Source organism: Podarcis erhardii (genome assembly GCF_964252035.2).
Source record: "Podarcis erhardii genome assembly, chromosome: 2".
Classification (NCBI taxonomy): domain Eukaryota; kingdom Metazoa; phylum Chordata; class Lepidosauria; order Squamata; family Lacertidae; genus Podarcis; species Podarcis erhardii.
The window spans coordinates 98,004,968-98,019,369 of NC_138498.1; the positions used below are offsets into that span (position 1 = coordinate 98,004,968).

Consider the following 14,402-nt stretch of genomic DNA (forward strand, 5'->3'; position numbering starts at 1 on the left):
ACTGTAGGTTGGTCTGCCTATATCAGGGCAAGGCAACCTAAGGTACTCCATACAACTTTGAACTTCCAAGTTCCATCAGCCTCAGCCAGCACTGCCAGTGATCAGTGGTGATGGGAGTTGTAGTCCAACAGCATCCAGAGGGCCACAGGTTCCCCATTCCTGGGTCTGTATAGAAAAATCAAGAAAGCAAGGGGTGTTTCTAGGTTATTAGCAGAAACGTCAGGACAAGGCCATACCGTATTTTCCCGTCTATAAGATGCCCCATATTTTGGGGGACTCAAATTTAAGAAAATGTGGGAAGATGGCCCCATAATTTTTGACACTATTTTTTAGGGAGGGAAACCTTATCTTAGACACGGAAAAATACGGTAGATTGTGAGAGGAGCAGGGAAATCTGCAAGGTGATGGTACAGTGATACCTCCGGTTGCGCACGGGATCTGTTCCGGAGCTCCGGTCAGATCTTGAGGAATTTGCAACCGGAGGTGCCACTTCTGTAGAGCGCTTTTGCGCATGCTCATGGCACATAGAGCGCTTCTGCGCATGACCGCGTGTCGAAACTTCCGGGTTTGCTGCGTTCGCATCCTGAACGATTCACAACCAGAGGTATGCGTATCCAGAGGTATTACTGTATTTCCCTTTCTCCACACCCAGCTCCTCCATGGTCCACAGAAACTTCATTCTGCCTTTCTTTAAACCAGGCATCCCCAAACTCGGCCCTCCAGATGTTTTGGGATCTACAATTTCCATCATCCCTGACCACTGGCCCTATTAGTTAGGGATGATGGGAGTTGTAATCCCAAAACATCTGGGGGGCCGAGTTTGGGGGTGCCTGCTTTAAATGTTCTGTAGATGTTCAAGGGCGGTGGAAAATGTTCAAATGTGCCTATTCTTGTGCTCAAGTGCCTTTGTCCCCCAAATCCCGCTTCCTTACAGCCAGTCAGCCAGATTATTCGCATTGTCAGCTTCAACTCAGGGTTGATCTGTGGTACGCTCCTTACATGGAGACTGCAAACATAATAAAATAATACAGTTTATCTACCACCAAGGACTGTGCTTGTAGGATTCTATGCCATTACATGCTTGTGGTTTCCACCATTAATCTAGATTTGTGCCATTTCCCCCTTAGTCTAGGTTTGACGACGTGTTGTGGGACAGTCAGCCCTCTGGTTGACCAACGTACTTGTGACCTGGTTCTCAATCCGATTTTATTTTCCCTTCTCCCAATAGAATTAATGTATATGTTGAGCGGGGAGGGTTTCCAGCTCCACTCACCTTCGCTCCTGTCCATTTATTTTTCCTTTGGAATCCTAGGAATACAGTTAGGTTCTCGAGTGATGTCTATTCATTTCGGCTAGGTATATAAAGGGGGGGGGGGGGTTTCAAATGAATCAGATGCAAAAATAAAAAATGAAATAAATCACTGTCCCACATTTTTAATACTTTCTGAATGGTTCTTATAACTAATTTTTAGCTATTTATACCAATGGCTTGTTTTTAAGGGGAGATGTTTTAAAATCAAAGTGCACAGATAGACCTCTTAAAGGCAAATGCAGTTATTCCAAATGCCATGCGTTTTTTCACACACACCCTTCCTTCCCCTTCCCCCTCTCCCTCAGTTCTGCTGCCATATGGATTATATATGTTTCTCTCTGTCAAGGGTTAACTTTCTTTCTGCAAATGTTAGCTACAAAAGCTCTGCAGACCTCCACCTTGATATGATTCCTAACAGATTAGGGATATTAGATAATTTCCTTCTATTTATTGTTCTAGTGTGCTGTATTATCTTTCTATCACTCAGATAATTACTGAGAAATCTACATTAACTTTTTTTTTTTTTTTTGGCTGGCTTAAGGAATAGCTAAACATTGGCACGATGCATTGATATTTTACGGAACCAAAGTTTTCCTCGTGTCATTGTACAATAAATAAAAAGATATTTATCAAAACTGCAAAGGCATTTTCTATGGTTTTAGAAGAACAAAGCAAATAAAATACAAGATGAGCAGAACCTAAAGGCTTCCTTAAGTGAAACAAAATTAAGGACTCTGAAGCCTTGAGTACTGTACATATTAAACGCATTCAAATAAGATGTTGTTTGCTAAATTATGAATGTGTGTAATTAAAATCTAGTGGCTGTTTCTATGAAAGATTTACAACGTTATTTCATCGTTTGTCATGGCTAATTAACAATATTAGATGAAGTTTTTCTTCTTCAAAGGTCTGATTTTTTTCTCATTTATTTATGTCAGAAGTGATAAACAGAGTAGTTAAAAGCTTCTCTGGGTGCAGCAGTGAAAAAGCAACATGTTCTTTTACACCTCAAAGGTTCAGGGTTCAGATCCCAGTGGAATATAGCAACTTAGTCTTCTTCTGAGGGTGAATAATTCTCCTCCTCCCCAAGCATTGAAGTTAAAAAAAAAAAAATTAAGTAGAATAACACAGGAGAGAGGACTGTGAATTGATTGATTGCATGACAGAGAGAGCTACTATGCAAAATGCAATAAATTAGCCAATTGGAGCCTTAATAGCTGAGACAATTCTTTAATAAGTAAATAGAGCATAGCATGGAGTTATTTTTCATTAAAATTAAGTGTATATGATATGTTGGCATAATGCTGCTTTCTGCGCTTTGACTTTTCAGCGCCAAAGTTCACAAGAACTTCACCAACTGTCAACAAGGTTCTGAGCTACCAACTGTATCTTGTAAAAAGATATAAGAATACAATTCCATTGTTGCATTCCCCCCCCACCCCCAGCATAGAAGAATCCTGTCCAATTTAAACATAACACCAGACATTCCTGTGCAGTCTGCTTTAGCAGTGAAGAACCTTCCCAAGCCACGCATGACATACATACATGCCAGTTTGGCACAAAGCTGGAAGAAGTAGGGTGTCAATCACACCGACTTTATTTTTATTTTAACATGTGCATCGTTGCATTTATTTGTCAGGATAAAATCCATACAGATTTTGCGTGAATGATCTATAAGTCATACAGTCAGACTTTGGACAGAATTCAAAGAACTATATGGGGTGTGCCCAGAGGAGTTGTTTACTCTTTCTCTTTAATACTCTTCAGACATCAAACTAAACCATAACTTCAGCATGACAAGATTGAGCCACCCCACCCGACGCAAGGAAGAGCTTAGAAGCTTTCGCTTCCATTTGTACTTAACCACAGCCTGTTGAGGCACCCAAACTGACAAACTGTGGTTAACACCAACTATGGTTTGTTTGATAGAAGCCAGATTACAGCTTGCGTTGAAAATTTAGCAAGCTGGATAATTTTTTTTTAACAGAATAGTGGACAGGATGGGTGCAGGCCTTTTTGAAATCTTCCCTATGGCCAGCAATAAAGATTGACCAGACATTTTAATCTAAGGGGAAAGATGATGGTGGTGGTGATAATAATAATAATAATAATAATAATAATAATAATAATAATAATAATAATAATAATAATAAAAAAACACCACCACCAACAACAACAACAACATATTATTTATACCCCGCCAATCTGGCTGGGTTTCCCCAGCCACTTTGGGAAAAACAACAAAAGGCTTCACAGAGAGAGAGAATTGAGGGAGCAGAGTGCCTTTGGCTAGGAAACTACAGCCTCTCCCATCCCTACACTTGGAACGAAGAAGTTTGCCTCTGAGATAGTGCCCTCCATATATTCATGAGCAACTTCAGCCTGTGCTCTCTCGTCATATATGTTTGAAAATAGGAAGCACACCTATAGGGCAGTAGTATCCCAGACAGATCAGCACCTTGAAAAAGACTGTGCTGCTCCTCCCACTTTTCTTAGCAAGTATTACATTATTTTTTTCCCATAACAACCCCCCTCCTGCCTCCCACTTTCCTGTCATAGGGAAGACAACGCTTAGCATTAAGGAACAATGTGTCTGTGTGCACATGCTCAGCTTGTGATGTGTTTTCAGCACCAATGCTAAATCCACAGTTCTTTTACTCCACACCCAGACACAAATGCTTGTCATCCCCACCCCACCCAATTTGCAAAGCAAACTTTCGTTAGTGTCTTTATGACTGGGTTATATTGAAACATACTATCAGAGTGAGGGATAATGGCTGGCGCTGCAAAAATTTGTTAGCTGCAGTTGCATTTTGGGATGGAGTTTTCTGCAAATCTCAATGTTGAACTTAACTTGCACAGATTATTTTCCCCCAACACCCATCTCGCACCTTGATCTTCATGAGAAGCATGTTTATGTTTTTACCAGTTCCTCTAAAAATGCAAACACGTCTTTCATTTTATGCTTTATTCTATGTATAATATTATACAAGTATACCCTTATATTTTCCTAAGGTAATCAGCACATAAATACATGCAACAATACATACTGTGTTGCTTAGTATTTTATTTAATAATTATAATACGTGTTTTTGCATATACAAGGAACCCTTGGTACCAAACCCCCACATAAGATGCAATGGTACTGTACTGATCAGAGAAGGAAGAGGCTGAATATGGTACATACAACCCTGCCCAGTGGAAGCTTACCTATCAGAATATGGTTTTCTAGAAAAGTGAGAAGTATCCTTTGTGCGTTCCATTCAGTGCTATGGAACACAGACTCCGTCTTCTGAAAACCCAGTCCAAGTTTTTCTGGTAGACTAAATTTAGATACTGTAATGCGACCTCCCTCTGGGCATCAGGCCACTGGACACTCCTTACATGTCAAGATCAGATACCTTCTCTCCCTGAATGTGATGGTTTGTTGGAAACTGATTATACAGCAGGCCTGCGCTGCTGGACTCACCAAGCTGAATGTGGCCTACCAGCTGTGAAATGTAGCTAGCCATGTGCTTGACATCTCCCTTGGTTTTCCACGTGTAAGGGGCAGTAAAATCAGCATTTATCAAGTCCTTGGTATGCAGTCAGATTTAGCTAGTGGGACCCAAGTTGTGCAGGTCTGCTTTGCAGCAATAAGTATATGTTCTCCTACAGGGCCTTTTTGGTGGTGGTGCTCTGGTTATGGGATTCTTTCCCCACACAAAATTGTTTCCAGCCATCATTACTGACGAAACGTTCACTTGGCACTATGTTGGATTCCACCCATAATTTCTTTTTTTCTTCTTTTGTTTCACAGCCCCAGCAGCAACAGGTGACTTCACAGCAGTTGGCCTTTCAGCAGCAGCTTTTGCAGATGCAACAACTGCAGCAACAGCACCTCCTGTCTTTGCAGCGCCAGGGTCTGCTGACGATTCAGCCTGGCCAGCCTACCTTGCCATTGCAGCCACTTGCTCAAGGTATGTGTGACATGTTGAGGACTGCTGCCTTGTGAAATGAAGCTTTTACAGGCTTCACACTAATCTGACAAATCTATCCAGCATTAGAGAAATATATAATACTGGGAAAGCACTTCTGAGTGTCTTGCGTTTTTTTACTTAATGGATGGATCTACCTCTTGGAGAATTTAGGTTTAGGTTCCTTGTCCTAATTAAACCTCCAAAACTGAATTTCAGACCTTATGAAACTATCATAGCAACAGCTTTATTTTGTGCAGCAGGTAAGTGATGGTTGATACCGGGGAATGGTTGAACTGATGCTTTCCAGCCCAATTAGCTTTGTAAGAATATGCAACCTTAAAAGCATATAAGAAAACTTAAAAGTTACGCAGATGAAGAGTTCTGTGTAACTTGAAAGGTTTTACGCTCTTAAAGAAGAAGAAAATTGGAAATAAAATGTAGTATCTCTACTTCATATTGTTTGGATGTCTTGAACATAGCGTGTTGCTGTGAGGCTGTGTGTGCATCTTACAGCAATGTAATGGGCAGAAATCAGGAACTGACACTTTTCACAGCATATCACCGCACTTTCTACATTCACATATAGACAGCACTCAAATTGCAGGGAGAAATATCAGGGGGACCTTAATGAAATCCATCTCCTGACACCCATTGAATTTAGCGAAAACATGCCTCTTGCAATCTTCTGAAAACAGTAGCTATGTGGGCTATCAGAAAAAGTATTGCTGTGACTCCCCCACCTCCGTAATTGAGTACAGTGGTACCTCTGGTTACAAACTTAATTCGTTCCGGAGGTCCATTCTTAACCTGAAACCATTCTTAACCTGAGGTACCACTTTAGCTAATGGGGCCTCCCTCTGCCACCGCCGCGTGATTTCTGTTCTCATCCTGAGATAAAGTTCTTAACCCGAGGTACTGCTTCTGGGTTAGCAGAGTCTGTAACCCAAAGTGTTTGTAACCCGAGGTGTTTTTAACCCGAGGTACCACTGTGCAAGTGATAGACTTTTTCACACCCCAATCCTAAATTCACCTTTACTGCCCAAAATACCTGCAGAAGAGATTTGAGAGCAACCTTCTTGCTCATATGTTATTTTTTCTGTTTCTCCTCTGGAGAAAATTAATTAACTGAATCACCATGTCTTGCATTTATCTGAAGACGTGGTCTCTCAGTGCACTTGTTACCTTTTTCCTGCACTGAGGTCAGTGGAGGGAGCATGCTTTTGATTTCATTCCTGATAGAATCCTACATGCCAGGTAATGACTGAACAGGCTCAAATACTTAGTGGTTTTTATCGAAGGGTTGGTGTTGGTTATGTGCTCCAAACTCCCGCTGTTCCTGAGAGAGGTTGAGACTACTGGGAAATTTTCTTGGCACATTATGGACAATATGGATGAGTAAGAAAATATAAAGTAAAAACCCTAGGGGGGGAAAGCAGGAGAAGGCATGCAGACTATTGCTGGTTTTGTACATATAAAAAAATTACAGCACAAGTTAATTATACCTCCAGATTTATTGGTAAGAAACATCACAAGCTGTTCTTGCATACCCACCCACTGGACTCCGGCTTCAGCCTTCCAAATTTTTCCCCACAGTTTCTATACTGTTAAGTTTGCTTGGTGATCCTCACTGTATATAGTACATCAGTTAAGCTGTCCAAAAGAGGGCAATTGGGCAGTGACAAGACACGGTCATGTGTAATGTGAAAGAAATGAATGTGGTGATGCATGAAGTGTAATCTGCACAGCAACACATCAGAGACACCAGTAGGTAATTCAGCAGTCGGGGGCATTGATTGATAGGCTTCGCAGTGTAGTATAACTATTAATTCCTATCACATTAGGATGAAGCATATTTAAAAGCGGGTGAGCACTGGAGATCAAGCAAACACAAAACAAAGGCAGTTTTGGTTGTGTTGGTGGCTAATTTCAGTTACATTATTATTCCCCTCTCCCCTTTCACACTAATATGATTATGGGGTTCTGTTGTGTTGTGGAAAAGACAGGGGGAAAGGTAACTTGAGAATTCAGACAGGTCAGAATGCAACACATTCCTTTCCTTTATTGGAGAGATCTGATGGCTAAAAACTGATGTCGTTATGAGGTTTAAATCAACTTTCTGCTTGCTTGAACATGGTCACCTGGGTATGGAGGTACAAGGACAAAAAGAGGTTGAGCAACTCAAGTTGTCTTTGAGCCAGTGAGTACCTGGGGTTGGAAAATCGAGTTCCACGAACAGTAATCTGTCAGCTGTCCCCACAACATACATTTTTTAAGCCTTTGCCTGCATTTTCTTCTATAATGAAGAAGATACTTCTCCCACGGAAAAAAAAATGCAACGAAGAAGAGTGTGAAAGCTCCAGTCTGTAAGAATAATTGGCAATGAACACTTAAAGTATAGACACCCTTTTTGTAACTGGCAACTGTTTTAAAGTACATAAAGAATCTTTTACTAGATGGAAGTACATTTGTTGTTAAAAATACAAGCCATTCAATCCATTTCTGCATTTTAGAGGTGAAATTATATTGGTAAATATGACAGAAACAACCACAAATGATGCAGCATTTCTTGCTTGTTTCAAAGAGCTCTGAAGCAAAACATTTAAAAAGTTTTAATCAATTACAATCCATTGCCTTACAATAAAACAGCATATATAACATTGAAACATTTGTGTAATCACTCCTGCCCTTACATTCAAATGCATCAATAATCTAGACTTTATGTCTGTACCTCAGCATCAGCTGTAAAGCAAACTTCTTTTAAGAAGCATCCTAAACAGCCAGACCTAGAACGCCAAACTACACAATACTAAAATAGAAGGTATTCTGATTCTAATCTCAGTGGACCTCACTTTCAAGGAAACATATTTAGGATTCAGAAAGTCGGCAGTTCAAATCCCCACAATGGAGTGAGCTCCCGTTGCTCTGTCCCATCTCCTGCCAACCTAGCAGTTCGAAAGCACACTAGTGCAAGTAGATAAATAGGTACTGCTGTGGCAGAAAGATAAACAACATTTCTGTGTGCTCTGGCTTCCATCACAGTGTTCCGTTGCGCCAGAAGTGATTTAGTCCTGCTGGCTACATGACCCGGAAAGCTGCTTGTGGACAAACGTCGGCTCCCTCGGCCTGAAGCGAGATGAGTGCTGCACCCCATAGTCACCTTTGACTGGACCTAACTGTCTAGGGGTCATTTACCTTTTACCTTATTTTATCTATTTGATGTGCTTCGAAGATAGATACATGCCTGTGCTCTCAATTTGTACCTACCAAATTGCTGGAACATAAATTAGAATGCTAATAACTATGAGCCCAATGTTAGAAGCTAAAAAAATGTGATTTCTCTCTGATATTAGAATATTCTAGTGTCGGTGGGTTCATCGTGATTGTATCATTCCCACCTCTTAGGTTCTGCTAGTAGCAGAGGCCACTATATTTAATCACCCCTTAGGTGTGATTTAGCAGTAGCTAACTTTCTGCAACATTTCTCAACTGTCAGATAAAATTATCCATGGAGTTTGTGCTAAAAAAGAAAACTAGTACTTGTTGAAGAGTTCATAATAGCATTGTCCTGGTTTGGGGGACAATTATGTCACTTGGATCTCTGTGACATCATAATTAGATTCTGTTGCATAATTCAATCTGATCTGCAGTCCTTATGCTTGTGACCACCTCCAACTGCAGTTACAGATACTTTCTTTGCCTTTTATATCCAAATTGTGGAATTTGTTGTACAAAGACAGTTCTCATTAATGTTATGAATTGCCCATCTGTTATATAGTGGACAAATCCTGCTGTAGATGTTGCAGCTTGCTAATTGCCCCTTTTGCCCTTGATATATCGAGAGATTTTCTGTGGTATTCAGGTTTTTTTTGTCATATAAATCAACAACAATCAAGCAGAAACACACAGCATCATCTCACTTTGAAAATCTAGAGTTATGTATATGAAGATTTTATAATAGCTAATGGTAGCAGTAATGATAACGGCAAATGTCTTTTTCTCATATCGGTGTATCCTCCCAAAATAAAAATGATGTTGACTCATGTGTTCTATTATCAATATGTTCCCATCAACAGACAAGTCCATTCACTATTGTTTCAACTGAGTAAACAGTGGTGAAAGGGTCAGTCATATTCACAGGTAATTGTTAGTGTGGAGACAGTCCTGTCAAGCGTGTTAGCTAAAAATACATCCCCCACTGTCACTTTGCAAGGTGTTTGAAAATAATAGCCCAGTTGCAGCTAAACAGGACACAGGATTGTGTCGTGACCTTTCTCTTTGTTTAAATTGCCTCAGAGGTTTAATTTCAAGGGACAAGCAATAATTGAATATGTCTAATAACTAAATGCTCATATGGGACAAAATCCATCAAAATATAATTGGCATTTGATTTTTATGAAAGGAGAAGGAATGACTTTATAGCAATAGATGCATCTTTAGACCATCTCATCACTTAATGTATAAACCGAAGTGTATTTTAGAATATGTACTAATTGCAAACACTTAAAAAGCATTTTTGCATATATATATTTTAGGTGGCCCACTAGCAAAGACCAAATGTTTTCGTTAATGCTACTCTCAGAAAGGCGGGGAAGGTTATTGGTCTGTCGTGCAATAATTTACTCCTCTTTGATATGCAAACGATCCACGGTGAATATAAAAAAAAATCCTATCAGACTCATTTCACAGTTCTTAACCACTTAGATTCTCTGGAGTCTATCGCCTCATTAGACCAGTGCTCTCCAAAGCTAGCATAATTAAAATCTTTAACAGTTTAGCAAAGTAAAGATGTTTGGCTGATCACGTTGAGATGATTATCTAGCCATTGTATTCTAAATGACAAAAATAAATTAAATTTAGACCTTGGCATTTTTTATTATGTGTTTCAAATGAATATATTGTATACTGTCTTTAATGCCGTAGGTTTGGTAAGAGACATGTCTGTTTCAGACACGGATGTATATTTTAAAAATGGCAGATTCTCCTCCCCACCCTTGAATAAAAGCAAGGATAACAGAGTACCGTAGGTTGAAACAAAGCAGTTGCATCCATTGACACCTAGACTTCCGAGTTCTTCAAAAGAAATCAATTAATTTTATTTTTGAAAACATGACTGATTCTACATGCTTTTAAAACTTAAAACTCCAGCTTGTCCCACATGCCCATGCCAGTCTACAACAGTAGAACAAACTACTCTCAGATTTTGTCATGCATAACCTTTATGGGATGTCATATTAAACTGTAATTTCTTCAAAATATGAAGTTGGTGGCATACACCATTTTGAACTTACCTTGTTAAACAGTATTTCTTCTTCTTTTTAAAAAAGTATGTTTTTATTTCACTTCCAATGGCTCATTAGCACTGATCAAGAAATGACAGTAATAATAATAGTGTTACTTATATAGAAACTTGCAAGGTTTTTTAAGCTAGACACATCCATCAATTAACTGAGCAGTGCTAGAAACCAAAATTAATGAGAAAGATAGGTGTGTTAATGAAATAATCATGGTATAATCAATTTGACTGTTAAAATTCGAAAAGCATTTCATGAAGACAATGTGAATTCATAATTTATGTCTAAAAGTGATTAATAAAAACTGTATTTAATAACAAAGCTATTTGTCATCATTTACAACTTAAGCACAAAATTAGTACCATTGTGGTTCATGTTGTCATAATAACACAGATGAATAAATTTATTTTGAAGACCTTCCTTGCTTCTGAAGAGAGGTTAAAATGTATCTGTCGCCAAGTCTCTTAGAAAATGAAGCACCATTTATTTAGATTCTCCTTCAGAAAGCAGCCAATAATTGTTTTGCAATATAAATCTTGAAAGGAAAACCTCAGTTGGAACTTTACTTCCCATTGTGATTAAGAGAATGGGCCTATCAATAAGAAAAGGTTCTGTTTTAACTAGTTTCCACTCTCTCAATATATATTCCCCCAGGAATTGTATATGTTGAGTTAATTGTTTTCCTGTGTCCCAAATAGCTTGATGTATAAATTCACCAATTCACCATGTATAAATTCACCAATTCACCATGTATAAATTCACCAATTCACTTCAAAGCTAAAAATTATGAAAAATTGGCTATTAAAAGCCAATTTGGTTTGCAAGTTCACAATTGATAAAATAGCTAGGTGGCTTGACTGTTCTTTCCCATAATGCATTTTTGGATGGTTGCAGGCTGTAAATCCCTGCCCCCCCCCCCCGTAGCCATAGCACTGCCACCTGTTGTCTGGTAGATCTTAAGAGAGAACGCCACATGAGGAAGCACAAATCTCTCTGTATCGAAAAGTCCTAGTTTAATTGCACACAAAAATGCCATCTCTGTTCTAGAGAATGTCATGGGCTGGCATCACACTATTCAGAATGTAACTTGTTCTGCTCTCACGCCAGCAATTCTCCTAAATCTGTTACATTCACACATACAAAAATGTTGCTGCTGCTGTTGCATTGTGTGTGTTTTTAAAAACAGTTAACACTTCTGTTGAGACAACTTCTTCAGCCATTAACCTAAATGGTCACCCATTGCTCGGTCCCAGCTCTTGCCAACCTAGCAGTTCAAAAGCACACCAGCGCAAGTAGATAAATAGGTGCCGCTCCGACGGGAAGGTAAACTGCGTTTCCATGCGCTGCTCTGGTTTCGGTGTTCTGTTGTGGCAGAAGCAGCTTAGTCATGCTGGCCACATGACCTTGAAGCTGTACGCTGGCTCCCTTGGCCAATAAAGCGAGATGAGCACCGCAACCCCAGAGTCGTCCGCGACTGGACCTAACAGTCAGGGGTCCCTTTACCTTTAACCCATCAATCCACCAGAGAGCATTTTGCTCAAGGCTCTCTAAAACATGCAGCCAGCCCAGGTTGTTTGACTCATTGGACTTAAAAGTATTGCATTATTTAAATGTGAAAGTTCATCATGAAGTGATAAAAAAATAAAATAAGGGAAATGCCATGATTTTCTTTACTTATGTCTGAGCCTTTCATATTCCTGTATTCACGTCTTCAGTGAGGACTAGAAATAGCCTTTAAAAACTATCTTTTGGCTTTTGATGTATTGACTGCAATGGGACCTCCGTGTTGCCCGCCTTCCAGTTTACCATAACAGTGAAGCCTAACTAATCAGCCGCAGGGACATGCAGTTTGTGGAAAACGTTGACTTGGCAGGCAGCATTACTATTGTTCCAATTCAGTGGTGTGTATGTGGCATTTATTACTTGGTCCTTGGAATTTGAAAAATAACCTCCCAGACTAGGTTTTGTTTTCCGGCTTTGATATTAATTACTGTTTGAAGATGGCTAAATTAGCTGTTAATTAATTTCACTATTCAATTTTGTTTCAGGCATGATTCCAAATGAACTGCAGCAACTCTGGAAGGAAGTGACAGGTTCTCACACAGCAGAGGAAGCCGCAAGCAACAACCACAGCAGTTTGGACCTGTCGACAACATGCATCTCCTCCTCGGCCTCTTCTAAGGCCTCCTTAATAATAAACTCACATGCCTCAACAAATGGACAACTATCAGTCCACACTCCTAAAAGAGAGAGGTAAGTGCTTCTGGAATTCCTCCTTATCTCTGCCCAGAGCAGTATATCTTTACTGTGGTGTTTGTTTTATTCATGCCTATGGCTTCTGTCACCTACATACAAGGGGGGAAATGGCCTAGCGTATGGAGAAGAACCATAGCTCAGCAGTAGAGCATTTGCTTTGTATAAAGAAGGTCCCAAGTTTGATCCCCAGCTGGGACGTTCTGGAGATCTGCTGCCAGTCAGTGGTGGACAGTACAGTGGTACCTCGGGTTACAAATGCTTCAGGTTACAAACATTTCGGATTACAAACTCTGCTAAGCTGGAAGTAGTACCTCGGGTTGAGAACTTTGCCCCGGATGAGAATGGAAATCATGCGGCGGCAGCAAGAGGCTCCATTAGTGAAAGTGCACCTCAGGTTAAGAATGGACCTCTGGAATGAATTAAGTTCGTAACCTGAGGTACCACTGTATTGAGCTAGAAAACACTCAGTATAAGGCAGCTTCCTGTATTTCTGTTAATTCAGCAACTGGTTTTGAGTGTGTAAGCTAAGAGTTAACTTCTTGAGTGTTGTATAAATGTTACTGCTGATACCCCTGGACTCATGATGAGTATTTGCTGACTTAAAGTCACTAATCTTTGTTGTGTCTTTGAGTTGGTTTACCAAACACATTTTTGTCCACATGAGCAGTTCTGACTTGTGTTGAGGTGCTCGCTTTCTAAAGAAGAATGTAATATATGAAGGTGGTAATCCTGAATATAAGTGATCCTGCTATCCGCTGATTACGATTGGCATGTGCTACAACATATGACATAACCCAAGGATAGGTTCGTGCTCACATGGACAAACGTAGCAGGAATGTATTCAGGTATCTGAATAAATGCAAGTTTATGTTGTCAAGATCTCATTATTTTGCAGATGCCAGTTTTAATGTATATTGTTTCCTTGTGGTACCTGGGAAGCAATTTCTCAGAAATATATTTTATCCTGTTGCTGTTTGTCTGTCAACTGGTTGTTGGTTCTTGAGAAGCAATTTGGAAGGCTCTTTATCTGGATGGTGTGATTGCAAATTGCTGTCCTAAAGGGGTCATCTGACTGTGATGTCAAGTGATTGGCAGGTCGGCAGCCCCAGCCACATGTCAAATTGGGTTGGGGTGGTGGTGCAGATGAGTATCTGGCCCATCGACCAGATCCAGTTCCCCACCTCGTGATTTAGCTACTTCAGATTTCACACTGACTTGTATGCCCAAAAGGTATCGTGTTTGAAAACTGCTGCTGATCTCATTAAAATCTAGAGCAACAAACATAGCACCTTAAAAACAGAAACAACAACCCCTCTTGTTCTAACATTTGCTGTCCCTTTTGTGGATCGTCCTTCCTAGGATGACATCTAGGTACGTACTGGGACTGTTGTTTTGGTCTCTCTGCTTCTTTTGTTTGAATCACAGGGGAAGGGCCAAGTAGGTGCAGGTCCTCACACAAACACACCCACCGCCTTTGTTTGGATCCCCCTGCATCTAATTGCCACTCATTGTGCAGCACGAGATGCTGTTGCAAAAAGTCCCCCTGAGTTTCAGAAATGGGTTGTCAACTGGGGAATGTGGGGT

At 40.1% G+C, this 14,402-nt stretch overlaps 1 protein-coding gene across 20 annotated transcripts in view; it reads left to right on the top strand.

Annotated features, from left to right (window-relative positions):
- Window positions 1-14,402, top strand: part of FOXP1 (forkhead box P1) — a 553,244-nt gene that overhangs the window by 445,531 nt on the left and 93,311 nt on the right. For all 20 annotated transcript variants that reach the window (XR_014154059.1, XM_081852731.1, XM_081852742.1 and 17 more), the window contains 2 exons: window positions 5,112-5,271; window positions 12,611-12,815. Coding sequence is in view for 19 of the 20 variants with exons in the window: in XM_081852731.1 (XP_081708857.1) it covers window positions 5,112-5,271; window positions 12,611-12,815 (365 nt within the window). In the remaining variant the exon portion in view is untranslated. The remainder of the gene's footprint in view (window positions 1-5,111; window positions 5,272-12,610; window positions 12,816-14,402) is intronic.